The sequence below is a fragment of the Megascapheus bottae genome, chromosome 3 (assembly GCF_031878675.1).
Source record: "Megascapheus bottae isolate mThoBot1 chromosome 3, mThoBot2.hap1, whole genome shotgun sequence".
NCBI classification, from domain to species: Eukaryota; Metazoa; Chordata; class Mammalia; order Rodentia; family Geomyidae; genus Megascapheus; species Megascapheus bottae.
In genome coordinates, this window is record NC_143511.1 from 22,724,906 (window position 1) to 22,742,663 (window position 17,758).

The 17,758-nt window shown below is 41.0% G+C and overlaps 1 protein-coding gene across 3 annotated transcripts; it reads left to right on the forward strand.

Moving 5' to 3' along the window:
* The first annotated feature begins 7,198 nt into the window (after positions 1-7,198).
* Zfand5 (zinc finger AN1-type containing 5) lies at positions 7,199-16,668 on the forward strand. Of its 3 annotated transcripts, none has more exons than XM_090329639.1 (6): positions 7,199-7,280; positions 10,909-11,067; positions 11,481-11,592; positions 12,230-12,333; positions 14,468-14,593; positions 16,430-16,668. In XM_090329639.1, the coding sequence occupies exons 2-6, from the start codon at positions 10,917-10,919 to the stop codon at positions 16,576-16,578; spliced, it is 642 nt and encodes a 213-aa protein (XP_090185765.1). In that variant the 5' UTR covers positions 7,199-7,280; positions 10,909-10,916; the 3' UTR covers positions 16,579-16,668. The 3 variants fall into 3 exon arrangements, with proteins under 3 accessions (XP_090185765.1, XP_090185763.1, XP_090185766.1); XM_090329637.1 differs by lacking the exon at positions 7,199-7,280 and adding an exon at positions 7,367-7,485; XM_090329640.1 differs by lacking the exon at positions 7,199-7,280 and adding an exon at positions 8,554-8,561.
* The last annotated feature ends 1,090 nt before the right edge of the window (positions 16,669-17,758 follow it).

Sequence of the window (17,758 nt, forward strand, 5' to 3'; positions counted from 1 at the left end):
GCCTTCGAGAACTTTGAACCAAAGCCAGGTCCTAGCCCAACTGTAATCCTGCCTTCCTAGGGAGGCTGAGATCTGAGGATTGATACTCAAAGCCAGCCAGGGCAGAAAAGTCCATAAGACTCTTATCTCCAATTAACCACCAAAAAGCTGGAAGTGGCTTTTGACTCACTGTGGTGGAGTGCTTCAAATGATAGTTTTAGATTCCAGCCATAAAGCTCAGGGACAGTACCCAGGCCCTGAGTTCAAGCCCCAAGTCTGGCACAAAAATAAAACAAAGCAAACCAAAAAACTGCAAGATAAGATAATGTTTTTCTCATGTTTGAAACCAAACCAAGGCCATGTACATACTAAGTAAACCGTGTAACACTGAATTACCATCCCAGCCCCATTTTCTTTTGTTTAAAAGTTACTAAGCCTCAGGTGTTTCCTTATAATAAGACAAAACATACTAATACAGTTTTTTTCTTCATTCGCCTACTGAATGATACCTTCGTTGCTTCTAAGTTTTTGCAATTATGAGTAAAGCTGCTCTAAACATCTGTATGCTGCTAATAATCTGGTTGCAGGTGTCTCATGTTGACATACCTTCATCTCCCTTGGGTAAATATGCCTGCTAGACATATGCTCTTTTTAATTTTGAAAAGAGAGAGGGGGAAGGGAGGGAGGAAGAAAACTTACAAAGTATCTGTACTATAGCTTATGTTCATTTGCTATTTGTACACTTTCTTTGGGAAGGCTTCTTTTCTCCCCCATTTCAGTTTGTTTTATCACTTCTAGTTTTGCAGTATTTTTCTTTACATGTTTGCCCATTTACATTTAATCATATCAAGAATTTCAGACATTTACTAGTACCTGCTCTAGAATTCCCAGGCTTTGACTTTATCTTGACTACCCTACAGCTTTTTTTTTTTTTTTTTGCCATTCCTGGGTTTGAGCTCAGGGTCTGAGCACTGTCCTTGGACTTTCTCAAGGCTAGAACTCTACCACTTGAGTATCACCACCAGTTCTGGCTTTTTTCTATATATATGGTACGGAGGAATCGAACCTGGGTCTTCATGCATGCTAGGCAAGCACTCCACCACTAGGCCAAACTCCCAGCCCCAACCCTACAGCTTTTGATCCACAAATAGTAAAGATAAACTAACCTTTATGTCTAGATCCTCCTCCTTACTTACTTATCAACAATGATGGTAACTTGCTATAAATTTATCTTCCAATGACACACTGTAACTTCAGTATAAGGAATAAATTGAGATGTATTTGTAAGAAAAAACTTTAAATAGATATATCCTTGGAAATAAATCGATAAACCAAACTTTCGACAGTTGAGCACAGATAGCATTCATATATTTCCTCTGAGGACTAACTTGTCATTTCTGAGTCATTTTCATACTTTCAAAAAGCATTGATTCTTGTAATTATCTGAGCTATTTATACTATTGCAATTTATTCACCATGTTTCATGATCTATTAGTACTTAATTCCTTTACTTGAACTTTAAACCATTGGGCACCTTGGTTTTTGTATTTTGAAATTTGTATTTTCTTCCAAACACATACAAATACACGCACACACACACACACACACACACACACACACACGGGCATGCACATATGTATACAACTTAGGGGGAAACTCATAACTCATCAAAAAGCTGTGCTCATATATATATATATATTAAATATATATATATATATTTCAAAGTGGATATAACCATTGAAGACAGTGTGTACAATAGAGAAAAAAAAGTGCTAAAAATCTTGTCCTAAGAAATGGCAACATTGAATAGTTTAGAAAGAGACCTAGAAATCAGCAAAAGAGATTCAAAAAGGAGTTACCCATTAGGGAGTTTCAGTTAAGGACAAATCATAGTGCTGCATGTAACAAATATACAAGATAAAGATGTTCAACCTCAGAAGGGAAGTACCATTTAGTTATGAAATAAATGAACAAAGTAGTCCTGTAAAGATACCAAAATGCTGAACTGAGGAGCAGAAGGCCAGTCCCGCACTAGACATATGATAGTGTCAGAACATGCGGTTAACCCTCAGCCTCCTTCATCAACTCTTCTGCACAAGATATAATGATACCATGTATCTCAATGGGCTGTTGTGAGAATTTATTGTCAATGAATTTGAACACACATTGGGAATACAAAGACATTACCAAAATTTAAGGCAGTTGTCCTTAGCTCTCTCCCTAGAATATGTATTCCTCATGAACAGGTGTCTGCTCTGACCCCTTCTCTTGCCAGTCTTCCACCTGAATTCTGGTCTTCTGAAAAAAGTATCTGCCTACTTTCGGTGACTCTTTTCTGCTGCTGATAGCTAGACCAATAAAGCTGTCTGCTCGCTGTCCACACTCTCTGTCCCATCTCATGGATAGGCACAAGCTGAGCCAGCAATCACTGTCCTGTTCCACCACCCATGAGCTCAGGTTACATAATTTGTTCCAAAATGATGTTACTTAGGCAACTCCAGGGCTAAGTACTAAGTACCTAATATCCCACACTTGGTTCATTCCATCACAAAAAATATAGAGTTGGGAGACAAAAAGTACTTCATTTCTTAAAATGTGACATTCACAGCAAATTATATATACACTTTAAGTCATCATTTTCCTTTAAGTTTTTGTTTTGCATAAGTAATACTTTTTCTTGTCCTTATGTTTATTAGGCAAGTATTCTTTCTATTTGAGTCATACCCATAGCTGTGACTTCTGTTTTCTAAAATAATCTCAAAATTACTTATAGCTATGCTGCTGTTTCCAAATTGTATCAGAAAGTCTTCTCAAATCGGGTAAGATCTTCATCAATCAAGCTGTTTTTTTGTGAAAATTAGTATGATGTTCAAATTATCAAACATTCTATATAATAATTGTTTCTTGCTTTATTGTTATTGAGACAGAAAGAAAATCAGCTAAGCTCTTGTCATGTTGGGCCCCAAATGTAAACCATTACTTAACTTATTGGTTCTTTGCCATTTAATCATTATCTATTAAAAAGTATACTTTACGGGGCTGGGAGTTTGGCCTAGTGGTTAAAGTGCTTGCCTAGCATGCATGAAGACCTGGGTTCGATTCCTCGGTACCACATACATAGAAAAAAGCCAGAAATGGTGCTGAGGCTCAAGTGGTAGAGCTCTAGCCTTGAGAAAATCCAAGGACAGTGCTCAGGCCCTGAGCTCAAGCCCAGGCCTGGCAAAAAAAAAAAATAAAAAAAATAAAAAATAAATAAAAAATAAAAAATATACTTTAATTAAGTCACCATGCTATACTTCTATCTAATTTACTCTAACATATTATAATCATTTTCACTGTTAAAATATTTTTATTAAAGAATTTAATACATCATATTTCAAATGATGTGTTTAGCAAACACGTATTCAAGAAGGGAATCTCTATATATAATCACTGGCACTTAGATTTTAGAACATAATTAAAATTAGGCAGAGGGTTTGTATGTCATAGATACATATTAATCTATATAATAAAACATTATGTCTATAGTCATGTTTTTATGTCTATGTAGTTGTGTTTACATTTCCAAGACTATGTCCATAGAAAACATTTTTTTTATTAAAAAATTTATTAACATTGATTTTTACATCATATTTCAAATGATATGTTTAGCAAACGAGTGTTCAAGAAGGGAATCTCTACATACAATCACTGGCACTTAGTTTTTAGAATATAATCAAAATTAGGCTAATACATATCATAGATATGTATTAATTTATGAAATAAAACATTATGTCTATAGAGTCATAGGTTTGTATGTCTATGTAGTTATGTTTGTATTTCCATTACCATGTCCATAGCACTGGGTACACAAATATTGAGTCCTCTCTCTTGTACTGTTTGGATCTAATAGCCACATATTAAGGATACCATGCGCCTTTTGTTCCTTTGGTCTTGACTTGTCTCACTGAACATGATCAAAAATATTTTTTAACTGAATGTTTTACTTTGATCTTTGATATTTCAGAAGAATTTGGAAAAGAAAAGGAAGAAGTCAAACCCAGTAGCTCACACCTGTAATCCTACTCAGGAGGCTGAGATCTGAGAATCGCAGTTCAAAATCAGCCCGGGCACTAAAGAATTTTATCTCCAACTAATCACTAGAAAATGGGAAGTAGGGCTGTAGCTCCAGGGGTAGGGTGGTAGCCTTGAGCTAAAGAGCTCAGGAACAACGTCCAAGCCTAGAGTTCAAGCCCCATGGCCAAAAAAAAAAAAAAAAAAAAAAAAGCAGTGTTGGCAAGGAGCTAAAAAATGGAATAGGGCCAGTCACTTGGTATGGCTTATAAAAAAAAATTCTATAAAAGGTATTTTTGAACAATTAATGGATGGTATCACATTTCAAGCACACCCAATTTTCCCTATAATCTTCTCTATAGTCTTTTTGTATAGAATTTGAGTTTAGGCCATTAGATGAGGTCTGAAGTCTTTCTACATGCTACAACAGGAATATTCTAATATGAGGATGATTGTTTTTGTGGTACTGGGGATGGAACCCAGGAAACACTCCCCCCCCCCCCAACAAGTGTCCTACTACTGGAGCTAGGCCTTAGTCCATATTTGGTCTTTCATAAGGCAGTTTGTTATTAAAATCAAAATTTAGGAAACCAGAAAACAAAAAAATAAAGCAAAACAAAAGCTTATTTGAAAGTAATTCCCTTTATCTGTTACACTAGTAACATAAAAAGAAAGACATTTAGGTAATCTTGAAAAGAGATCACCTGATGGTATGCATGGTAGAGTACACCAATAGTTTTCAAACTTGACCCTGTATCAGAATCACCTGGAGGATGTGTTAAACAAAACAATGATGGTTTTGTTTCAATCCTGAGTCTGGGAGTTTATAGGTTTGGTGGCAGAGCTTGATAATTTATTTCAAACAAGTTCTCAGCTGATGCTGATGTTATTGGTCTAGGTATCATCCCCTGAAAACTAGTAGGAAATAGCTGTTAGAAGGGAATCTTGCATCTGTGTCAGAGACACTATAACACTATTTTAATCAAGAATGTTGCTAAATTATACAGAATGTACATTGCCTAAAAGAAAAGATTTTTTTCTTTGCATTACACTTCTTCAGGAATTATTTCACGTCCTTTATAAAATTCTGTGGGGTTGGGAACCTCTGAATTTATTTTTCTTCTCAGTAAGAATCACTTCAACCACCTGCTTTATCCTAAATTTAGGGCTATCAATCCTCTTTTGTCCCCATTCCCTTATCTCTACAAATGGAAAGGAAAACACCACCTATCACAGTAAATTACTATGATGAATTCACAAGATTTTCAAGGGAAAATACTTGGTATTGAAAATAGTCTGTAAATGGTGGCTGTTGTTTTTATTATTTATGAAAAATTCCAGTGGTCCTGGGACCAATGACCCAATCTACTTAAATCCATCGTAATCAATTGATCATCACAACAACCTTGATTTAAAAACAAAATATGTTCAGTTTTGGTCCCGGAACTCTGCTTAAGCGATGGCAGAGAGCTGTTTGGTTGGTTTAGCAGTGTTGGCACACAACTCCAGAATGTGCCCCCTAAAATATACAATAATAGAAGAACCCCCTGAAATAACAAGAAGTACAGGGTCTTGAGTTCCATCCCTTGAGGAGGAGGCTAGAAACGGTTAATCACCCTCAGATGATTTATTATTATTATTTTTATTATTATTATTATTATGGACCTCATCCTCCATCCCCCATTTTTTTCTACGTGTCGCCCAGGTCTGTGTGTTTCCCAGGAAAATTTCACCAGTCCTTTCTGACGTATCGATTTTTAGCTGGAACCGGTCGAGGGATCCGTCGGAATGATTTCTGGCTGTGCTCAGGCTCGGCTCCCGTTTTCGGGCGTGGGGCCTCCGGCTCGAAGCCTCCCCCTCGGAGACCGGCTTAGGCTCCCCCGCTGGGGTGAACTTCCCCCGGGCCAAGATCCCAGCCTCGGCTCCAGCCCCTCCGCCGGAACACCGCCTCGGGAGAACACCGAGCGCTTCGCTGGAACCGTCCATTTCCAGGGATTTTACACAACGGGCCAAGACAGTGTGTTCCCAACAGCGCCGCCCGGCCTGGCAAAGGCACGGCCGAGCCAGGAGCGGGCGGCCGGGCGTCTCCGGACTCGGCCCGCGCCGCCCGTGACCTTGGCAGAGCCCGGCCCACCCCGATGCGGGCCCAGCCTGGCCCAGGACGTCCCGGCCAAGCTCACACTTGAACCTTGGAACCGAACCGATGAGGTGGCAGGGAGAGCGAGGCCTCGTAAACAACCTGGGGAAGGAGGGGAGGTGGGGAGGCGAACCCTTGTCCGCCTTCCGGGCGGGGGTGAGGTGGGAGGGCCCGGAGACAAAGCGTGAGAACTCGAGTGGGTGGGAGGCGCCGGAGCGAAGGTGGAGGGCTAGACCATCCGGGTAAAAATAGAAACGCGCACCCAACCACCACCGGGCCCGCCCCACCCCGGGGCCGTGCGCCCCGCCAGTGACTCGGCTGGGCCAAACCGCGGCTCCACCACGCTCGGCCCCGCCCCTCGCCCCTGCCCGGCGCACTAGCCCGTGACTAAAGGGAAGGGGGCGGGCACTCGTGCCGTGACGTCACCGCGCTGCCCGCCGCCGCCGACGGGATTTTCGCTGACGCGCCGGCCCCGCCCCGGCCCCGCCCCTTTTCCCCTTGAGCACGGGAGCGGGAGGGCGGGCCAGCGTCAGTCGGCCGGATCCGCGGAGAGGAGTGCACCTCGGTTGGGGTTCGCTCGCTGCCGGGAGCCGCGCAGCTTTCCCTCCCCCTCTTCCCCCGGCGGTGGCAGAAGCAGCGGTGGACGCCTTGGGCGGACTTTCTCGACGCCCAGGCCTCGCGACGCCGCGCTCTCCGTTAACCCCGCTTTCTGGGCCCACCGTGCCTCCGGTGGAGACGTGAATCGACGACCGGCCAACACCTCCGTGAGCGTTAGTCGCCGCGGCCTCGGGTCCTTCCTCCTCCTCCTCCGCTCTCCGCCTTCCCCCCTCCTTCCCCGCCCCGCGTCCCTCCTCCCCCTTCCCGAGCTCCGGCGTGTCCCGGCCACGCTCGGCGCTGCTGCAGGAACAAAGGAGGGACCCCGCGGAGGCGGCGGCGGCGGCGACAGCGCCACCTCCGCCTGCGGCCCCCACTCGCTCCGTCCGGCCTGCAGCGGACGGCTCCGGGGCGCCCGGCTCCTGCCTTCCCGGAGGCCTCAGGCCCGGATTCACTCCGCCCCGACGTCCGCCTGCGCGCGCGAGCCCGGCGTCTGCATCCGGGGCCCCTCGGCAGGGTGAGTGGCGCGGGGGCCGGGCGCCGGGCCGTCGGGCCGATTCGGAGTAGGGAGTCGGGGTGGGTCCGCACGGCCTCGGGCCTTCCCGCGTTCTTCCGCACGGGGCCGCGCATGGCGGCGTCCGTGGAGAAGGAAGGAAGGGAAGGAGGGAGGAAGGGATCATGCCGGGCCGCCTCGGGAAGCACAAAGACGGAGGCGTCATCCGGTGAGTGGGCCGAAGCCCGCGCCGCCCCCCCCCTCCGCCACCCCCGGGCCCGCACGGCCGGGGAACAATGCCCGGCGTGCAGCCTCCGCGGGGCCGGGCTCCCCGTCCGTCTCGGGGCCCCCACAGGAGCTGGCGCTCGGCGTGGGCCACCGGGCCCGGAGAAAACAAAGGCAGCGGAGGTGGCGGCTGCGCCCCCCTCCCTTCCTCCCGGGCCCGGCCGCCGCGCCGCACTCGGTGGCCCCGTTCCCGGGAGAGCCATTCGGGACCCGGCCGGCGCGAGGCCGGGTCGGCGGCGGAGCTGCGGGCGGGCATGACTCAGTGGTTTTTAGAGAAGGCCCGGCCGGGCTTTCCGGTGGGAGGCCTCGGCCTGGAGGACGCGGAGTTTGCGGGGGGGGGGGGGGGGGGGAGGGAGGAAGGGGGGGACGGGAACCAGAACTTGTTCTAGATCGGCTGGAACCTGAAGCCCAGGTTTGCATTTTGTTTTCGTCGTGTTTTACTTCTTCCCACCGCACCGAGCTTCAAGACAACCCCTAGACATTGTTCACAGTGGACTTTTCAAAACCTTTGTTCCCAACATGTACATTAACCGACTTGAGGTTTGTTTTTAAAGTTATCCTGAGGCATTTTATTCATTTCTAGGTTTAATTGAGAAAAAGGATGTCGTTATCTGTTGATGGAATCCCTGCTGAAAGAATTAACCTGAGGTCATGTTTTCAGATGAAGTGTGATATATAGGTCACAAGGCCCGGTTCCTAAATTCGTCGACAGTAACTTAAAGACATTTTAGGATCTAATTTATTTTACTCAAGATGGTTTTTAAAGGGCTTCACAGCCCTGATTGGTGGAAATATGGCAGTGTTTTTCAGGAAAATTTATTGCCTCTTCCCCAACAAAAATTCGTTATAGCGCTCTGTATTTTTTCTTTGATAGGCCCGATATTAAGCCTGGAAAGAAGCTGTTAAAAATCTCTGGCAGAGGGAACTGAGTGAGGTCCGCATAATAAAGACTTGCCCCAAGGTCACTGGCTTAAGTTAGTGACAAATCTTAAGAGTTCTAAAACTCCGAGCCTCCCCCAGGTGAGTGGGTTTCCTTGCCATTTTACATCTCATGCGCTTTAAATAGCTTGCATAGATGTAAAGCTATAGATTTGGGATTGGAGAATATATATATATTTTTTTACACACCTGAGTAGTTGTGCAAAAATCTGAGTTAGAGCCACATTTTTTTTAAACATCAAGTATCTCTAGTAAACTATATGTATGTGGTACCGAGGAATCGAACCTGGGTCTTTGTGCATACTAGGCAAGCACTCTACCACTAGGCCAAACTTCTGGCCCTAGAGCCACATTAAAAAAAAAAAAAAAGTTACTCCAATCTGTGCCTAATAGAGCTGATAAGTCCTTGTTCCTTGAAACTTGAATTCTTCTAAAAAAAAAAAAAATTCAGTCCTTAATGGAGGCCTATCTCCCTTTCCCAGTAATTGCCTCTAAATATAAGGGTTCTTTGTGCCTCTGTGCCTCCCATTTTGCTTGGCTTTAATAACCATGACCATTTTTTGGCTTCGCTGGTGATGTGTTGGTTTGATCTTTGAGATTAGATTTGAGATTGTTCTTCAGTCTTTTTTCTACTCTTAATAGCCTTCATTGCATTTTTGTTTTCTTACATTAGATATATAGATGCTGCATCTCTAGTTCTTGGGATTGTGTAGGAGTTGGCAAGCTCTGAGATATAAATAGAAGCTGATTTCAGAGGCCCCTGTTGACTAGGCTTTATGTGAGAGAACCTCCATCCAGCTCAGCCTGTCACATTGCAGCCTTGTGACAGGCTGAAGCGTCCTCCCATGTGAGCTCAGCTTCTGAGAAATATTAAGGCAAGCTGTGCATGTGATGGCATTTAAAAATGGGCTTTTTAGAGGGGGGGGGGACTAAAAGATAGGAGGCTATACAGAAGACTTTGCTATCTGCATCTGTGAGAGCATACGCCTGGTGTGCACACGTTTTCAAGGTTAAATTATAATGAAAGTAATGTTTCCTCTGTTATGTCTATTCAGATTAGTTAAAATTACTTGCTTTGATGTGTCTTAAATTTTTAGGCAGTGTGCTTTTAAATTCATGGGCAACTCACAGTTGAGTATAGAAAGTGAGCTAGCATAATTCATAGGAGTATAGACAGTGAGCTAGCATAATTCATAAAAGTAGCTTGAAGAAATGGCCCACCAAAAAAAAAAAAAAGAAATGACCCATCTTCTTTGTGGGAATGAAAAATACATAATTTACCATTTTTTTGCGCCTGTTCAATATTTAAAGACCTCAGCTACGAGTTGATTGAATTTCTTAAGCGATGTTGAAATGTTTACCCTGCTTCAAAAATGAGTCAGCTAAATTCCACTTACTATTTAAAGAGACAGTGTCAACTAAATTAGTGTTGTTAAAAGTAAGTTGTAGAATTTTTGCACTTGCTTCATCCTAGCTTGTAATAACTGACCTTTTGCTTACAAAAGGAAAGATTGCTCTTATTTCAGTGTTCAGGGTTGCAATAAACACTTTTAACTCAGGATATATTGTAGTATGATAGTTTCAAAAATGAGTGAACATATGTTACATAGCAGTTTCCCTTTAAAAGCCCTTAGATACACGGTTTCAAAAGTGATTTCTCTTAATGTCTATTTTCTCTTAAATCAGAGGAATACTTGATATATTTAATACTTTATATTTGTGACTATTTTAACAGGATTTCTGTAAATGCAAAGGTATGCTTGCATAAAGTTTCATCTGATAACCTACCATTAAATATTAACTATTACTAAAGAGTCTGTTTTCATATTGCTTAAGATCTCACATTCAAGTTTGGAAAGGTTTTTTTGTTTTGGTGGTGTGTGTGTGTGTGTGTGTGTGTGTGTGTGTGTGTGTGTGTGTGTGTGTGTGTTTTCTATGTATGTGGTATTGAGGAATCAAACAATCAAACCCCGGTCTTTGTACATGCTAGGCAAGCACTCTACTACTAGGCCAAACTTGCAGCTCTGGAAAGGTTTTTAGTGAGAGGAATACACATTCTTATAACTGATACTGAGGAATTTATGGCTGGTAGTTGATGGAGTACATTTCTGTCTTTAAAAAATTACAGATGTCTACCTCAATTGCAAATTTGATTAAAATTTTAACATTTGCAATCTGGCAAATGATGTTTTAAACACGGACACTGAAGTTAATAACAAAACCATTATTCTAGTGATTAAAGATAGAATCAACTTCTTTCGAGTTCTTTGTTTTACAAAGGTAACAATACTGAGTTGCTCTTTATGATAGTTTGGGCTTTTGTTAGTGACAGACTTGCTGTTTTGAACTACAGTGGTACAATAGTGATTATTTTGATAACTTACTAGTTTCTGTTACTAATGTCTAAAATTTTGCTTTTTGTTCATAGAAGAAACCATGGCTCAGGAGACTAATCAGACCCCAGGACCCATGCTGTGTAGTACAGGCTGTGGCTTTTATGGTAATCCTAGGACAAATGGAATGTGTTCTGTTTGCTACAAAGAACATCTTCAGAGACAGCAGAATAGTGGCAGAATGAGCCCAATGGGTAAGTTTTCCAAGAAAAACACTTGAAGACCCTTGGTGGAAACAAAATATAGAACCAAGAATGGGGGCCCAAGACTTGAGAACTCTGTAAGCCCATGGAGAGAAGACCTGACAAGAACTTAAATTTAAAGCAACATTCCAAGTACTTGCCATGACTGCCTCAGGAAGGAATATCTACAACTATCTTCTAGCTTTTTCAGTTTTTATTTTTGACATGTTACATGTTCATTGGAAATAACTTCTTAAATTTTTTGTTTGGATGCTCACACTTTTAAGTGTAGGATTGTACTGCAGTGAAAGTGCTTAAATCACTAACCAGTTAAATGCAAGTATTTATTACTCATTAAGTAAATACTAAAAAAAGCTTTTGTAGTGTTGATCCTTTATTTACAGATCTTTTGTTTCCTTAAATAGGAACAGCTAGTGGTTCCAACAGTCCTACCTCAGATTCTGCATCTGTACAGAGAGCAGATGCTAGCTTAAACAACTGTGAAGGTGCTGCTGGCAGCACATCTGAAAAATCAAGGTAAGATTGGAGATTATGGGGTTATTATAAGTCAGAGTGTCTGTCCTCTACATACAGTAATGGAAGATTCTGATATATCAGTTGTCCTTGGCTTTGTATTAAACAATCAAGAGTGTTCAAGTGTTCTTTATATCACTCTTGGGTCATTGGATAAAACTATATGTCAGAACACATTTTATTCCTCAAAAATACTGTTGGAAATGTTTTTGCTTTTTTGTTTTAACAAAGAAAAAACTTGGTTCTGTTTCCTGAAGAAAATTATGTATTTTTATTTCCTTGTAATTGAGCTTTAGGGACTGTAGAAAGGGAGACTGCAGACTTACAGTTCCACACAAGATTTTTTACACTGCTGATTCTTCTGTCCTTAAGTTATAGGCACAGCTAAAAACTTAATACTGATTATAAGAAAGGATGATCTATACAAATATGCAGCCATACGTAGATGAGTGTTTATCAAATTACTTTACTCTCAACCATTTATGATGGGAATCTTTTTTTTTCCAAAACTTGAAGGTACCTAGTTCCATTTGATAATGTTGGAAAATGACACACAATTTAAAGTTGAACTGACAGCTTAATCTCAAAAGGGAGTACTCTTAACATCTTTAAAAATAATTGTTTGCTTGAACTCAAATAGAAATGTGCCTGTGGCTGCCTTGCCTGTAACTCAGCAAATGACAGAAATGAGCATTTCAAGAGAGGACAAAATAACTACCCCGAAAACAGAGGTGTCAGAGCCAGGTATGCTTTTTGTTTAATACTAGTTCAGTTCTGGACTTGGTAGTATGAGAAAGAGTTGGTGGTGGGATTCTCCTTCCAGTTCAAAGACCAAACAAGGGAGAGCTATTAAAATAGAAGCCAAGCAAAGAACTCAATCATTGAAAATGATAGTTGTGTTCCTTATTCTTTATCTTGTCGCCCTTATGTCCACAAATCAGCAAGTTTGTTACCTGGAGACTGAGAACTAGAGCTTCAAGGCCCTAAAATGTTGGTAATGGTAGAAGGTGATTTTAATCTTAATATTGTCAATGTGTACACAATTTCAAGCAACAGAATGCTGAATACTAGTTGAAGTAGTGATGTATCTTTGTTGTATCTTCTGGGAGTTTAAAACTCCTTTGAATTTTAAAACTCATTTTTGGTTTTGAAGAGGCAATGACCTTGAGGCATATGCTTATATAGCACAGCCAGAAGTACCCAAGGTTGCAACAAGACTAACCTGTTAGAATTGTCTGAATGCACGTAGTTTATTTCATTAAAATCAGTTTGCCAGTGAGTGGCAACTGAAAGCAACACAAACATAAAATGGTGTTGGTGGTTATGTAATTTACTTTGGAGGTTTGCTTTTTGCCCTCATCCACTTTTGTGTGTATACCAGCACTACAAGTCAAACTCTTTGGCTATAAAAAGGCAGATCAATGCATTTGTGTGTGATATTTTGAAATGAGTTCATCCTTTTAAATAAAATCCGATTACATTAGTGTCTGTGCTTCTGTTTACTTTTTTGTTGTTATCTTGGGAACCATTTAAGGTTGGAGATGTAATTATTATTGGTTGGCATTCTGTGGTCCATTACTGATTGCTTTCACTCTATTTTCTCCCCCAACATCTTCCTTGTATATCCAAGGATTACTCACTGTTAAGTTTTCAGATTTAGGCAAGGAAATGGCTGATACCCCCTACCCCCAAGTACTTACATCATGAAGTGAAATTAACACTATCATAGTGGCTTAATAGGAAAAAGTAGGTAAAGTCACATTTTGCTAATATGGCCAATGAACGCACTACTGGATATATTACTAATGCCGATGCATGATGCGTTTGGTTAGTTTAAGCTGACAATGAAACCAGTCTGCTTGCTCTAGAGACTTTAATATGCAATAGCATTAGTCCTAGCATGATTAAACAGTAAGTTTTTTTTCTCTTTAGCATTTCATATTGAATTTGCTATTCTTGGGTTTGGGCTAATAGTAAAACTTAATGATTTATAGCATGCAGTTGGATTTTAAAAGCATAAGTAGTTTTTGATGTGATTTTGTTGTGACCAATTGGTGGAAATACAGGCTTTCATGCAGTCTTACAATTTTTGTTCATTGTGACATTTTAGCAGTTGTCAAATGTGAGGCAAAACTTAGGGCTCTTATAGATGGAGAAACAAGTACTATCTTACCGTCTTGCCATTCAAAGTTAATACAATAAACATTTTAAAATGCAAAGTATTCTGAGTGCAGAGTGACTCTTGCAAGACAGCCACGGGTGATATACACCACTGAGCGTAAGCATTCAGTAGGCAGCAGCAGCAGGGATCATGAGGTTGAAGCCAGATGACTCACAAAAAATAACAAGAAAGCTCCAGAATTTTATATACTTTCTGAAAATGGCAAAGTAATTACTTTGGAGCTTTGACATTTAAACTTGATTTAGAGATTAATAGTTGATCTTTGTCCATATTGATTGATTGCATCAAGATTTTTTTTTTTTGTAATGAGTTACCCAGTACCTTGGAATTTGGCAGCTGTGTTTATTGCAAAGTAATAAATTTGAACTGCCTTTAAAACAAGAGACTAATATAAGAGGCTAAGCTGTATGTAATACAGTCAATATCTTTAAGGTCTTTAAAACAAGTTTTCTCATACTAGCTGGTAGAATGTAATCAGAGTTAGTAGCACTTGTTATCGTGGACTGGAAGTTTTCTCACTGGAAGCCCAACATAATATTAAAGAGAAAGATAATGGTCAAAGTTTATATTTTAAGAAAAAGTGCTAACCACACATCGTCGTAAAATGTATGACTTTCTGATTCTCTTGTCTTTTTGTCTTAAATCATTTCGGCTATTGATTTCTAGACATTTCTAATGTCTAAATTTATTTTTCAGTTGTCACTCAGCCCAGTCCATCAGTTTCTCAGCCGAGTACTTCTCAAAGTGATGAAAAAGCTCCTGAGTTGCCCAAACCAAAGAAGAACAGATGCTTCATGTGCAGAAAGAAAGTTGGCCTTACAGGTACTAAGAATATGTGAAATGATTGTGTGTCTACTGCCTACAATTAACAAAGAAGTCTTGGCTTTGGCTTTCCATAGGGACAGATGAAGCTTAGACTCTCCTAAAAGGGCAGGGTTGGGGAATAGGCTAATGGCCTGAGGGGACATTGAGTTTAATTTTGATGATTACCACCACTGGGATGCCAGTATTTCACACCTACAATCGTAGTTGCTTGGGAGACTGAGGTTGAGGATTGTATTTCAAGGCCAACTAAACAAAACATGGAATGTGGTGATATGTGCCTATTATCCAGGCAGATTATACCCAGACAGGGTCCAACTATTAAAATTTGCTGTCAGGCATGAGAAGAGTATCTCTTTAGGGAAACCATGATGGAGTAACAAAAGATAACACAGCAGCTATAAAAAGGAGACTTGAGCAAGAGAGAAGCAGGTGCCCAAGGATGACATTCTGAATGTCTGCAGTTGCAGAATCCCTTAGTTTTACTAATGTTGCTTTTGGCCCCTACATTGTAAACACCCTAATGATCTTTTGTACAAAAGAGAATTAGAGCAGTTAAAATACCAGTACTGCAGACTCAATATGGCCCTTATGACAGGATAATGTGGGGCTGGAGAAAGAGTCAAGGATTTGACTCATTTTCCAAAACTAGGAGGGAATGAAGGGACCCCTCTAGATTTCCCTTTAAAATATAGAGACCTCTTGAGACCTCTCTTCCATCCCCTTTAGGCATTTCCCATCTTCATGAAAAGGGAGTACTTGACTCAAGCTGGGGGCTGTAAATTCCCTGATAACAGCTCAGATTATAAGAACCACTTAACCAGGGGGAGTTACCAGAATTCCTCCCCCACCCTACCTAGCCCTTCCCCTGCCAGGAAACTCCTTCCCCTTTCATTTGTCATCAGAGCAGTGTACCAGGAGCCCAGTTCAAACAACAAAGGTGTCAGTGATGGCCCCAGCCATCACTCAAGTATGTTGAGATTCCATTGGCCACTTGTATATGGCCAACCCCAACCACATGGCTGGTGGCCTACTAAAGTAGCCTGTAAGATTAGGCGTGGTCACTCTTACTCACATCTTAGGCCCTGACCGGTCAGTATGATTCTCCATGCTAGGCACAGAATAAAACTGTATCACTTCCAGAAATTTTTGCTGTCAGATCATGATTAGCATTAACCTCTGTTAAGTTGTTTCCCTTTATCGGATTGGTGGATTCATTAACCATTTGGTATTTAACCATAGCATAACCTCAAATGTCTGAGGGAGTCAAGGAAGGAAATGATCTCAGGAATAATTAGGTGACAAATAGCCTATCTTGTTTTCTCTATGTAGTTTAACTTAAAGCACTTTCCAGTCAGGGGCGGTGGCTCACGACTATAATCCTAGCTACTCCAGAGGCTGAGATCTGAGGATCAAGATTCAAAGCCAGCCCAGGCACAAAAGAACTTGAGGCTCTCATCTCCAGTTAACCTCTAGAGTAAGGGAAGTGGGACTTCATTCAAGGGTAGGATGGCAGCCTTCAGCTAAAGAGTTCAGGGACAGTGCCCAGGCCCAGACACAGCAAAAAAAAAAAAAACTTTCAACTTGCCTTTACAATGCCTGTTATGTCTTGGAAGAAAAGACAAAGAATAATTATGGTTACTTGCATTTCTCATGTCAAAGTTAGATTAGGTAGGTTCTTTGACAATTTATAGTGATAATTTATCGAGGGTTGACATACATTAATCTTGCAAAGCAGTGAACAAAGCAATTCCATTTCTGTGGTGAATAGGGCTTTTTTTTCTTTATAAATTGTCACAATTCCCAAGTGATAAAGCTTCCTTTTGTTTTGTACAGGGTTTGACTGCCGATGTGGAAATTTGTTTTGTGGACTTCACCGTTACTCTGACAAGCACAACTGTCCATATGATTACAAAGCAGAAGCTGCAGCAAAAATCAGAAAAGAGAACCCAGTTGTTGTGGCTGAAAAAATCCAGAGAATATAAATTGCTACTTGTGAAGAGACTGAAACTTTGTTTTTATTTTAATATATCGTAGGAAAACATTAAAGAGCAGATGCATGGCCATTTTCCTTTGATGTTCTCCAGAGTTTTACTTTACACTTTGTCTGTCTTATAACTGATATTTTAGAATGTTTGGGTGTTTGTTACAGGCAGAATTGAATAGATACAGCCCTACAAAATGTATATGCCCTCCCTTGAATAAAATTGAATGAAAATATGCACAGTAAATTGAAACACAAAGATGAATAGGGACAAAGTTTAGTTCCCATGTGCCAAAAAAAAAAACCAACAAAAATTAAACCTGCATGTTTGCAGCATTTTGGGAATGTAATCAAGGTATAACCTTTTGGCTAGTGTTACATGCCTGTATTTTTAAAAAATGGTACACCAGAAAAGGACTGGCAGTCTACTACCATAGTTAAACTCATCCTCCTAATTTGTATGTTTTTGGAAAGCAGGAAGAAAGCTATAAAGAGGATCAGACTTTCAGTGAAACCAGTATTTGATGCCATACATAAGCCTGGTTAAATTGGTCTTCTAAAAGCTATTAAGACATTCTGCAAAAGGTAACCATCGCAACTGGCTATAAGTAAAACCATCAAGCCAACAACAGGGTCTTGAGATAATCTTTGAAGCTTATGCTGGCCTGCACCAGAAGATAAACCTGCGTTATTCTTAGTAAAAATGTATAGCACAGAACTGCACTAGGATTGATTTGTTTACAAGAAGAAATCAGAACTCTACGTTTGGTTTCATATTCAGCAATTTATTGAATAACATGCATCTGAATTTTGAGTTGCAAAGGTATCTGAACCGTTAATTTTTCACGTGCTTCTTTTGTTGAATGTTTGGTTTAAGAAAGAATGTTTATAAAGCTTTTTAAAGACTTCAGTTTTTAATGTAACTACCCTTCTGCATGGAAAAGCATAACCAACATGGCTGCAGTACACTTCTTAGTGGTATCCAGCACCACTTGCAGAGGGCTGCTTAATCATATTAATTGTATTTGAGTGTAGGACTCTAGTGTTCTTGGGTGTATTGCATGGGCTGCATTATCTACAGCATTGTACAATAACAACTAGAAAAGGCAGTATACTTCACTGATGCTTGTCTGGTAATATCACTTCTGTGTTATAATGGAAGGTTTTTTTGTGATGTATGA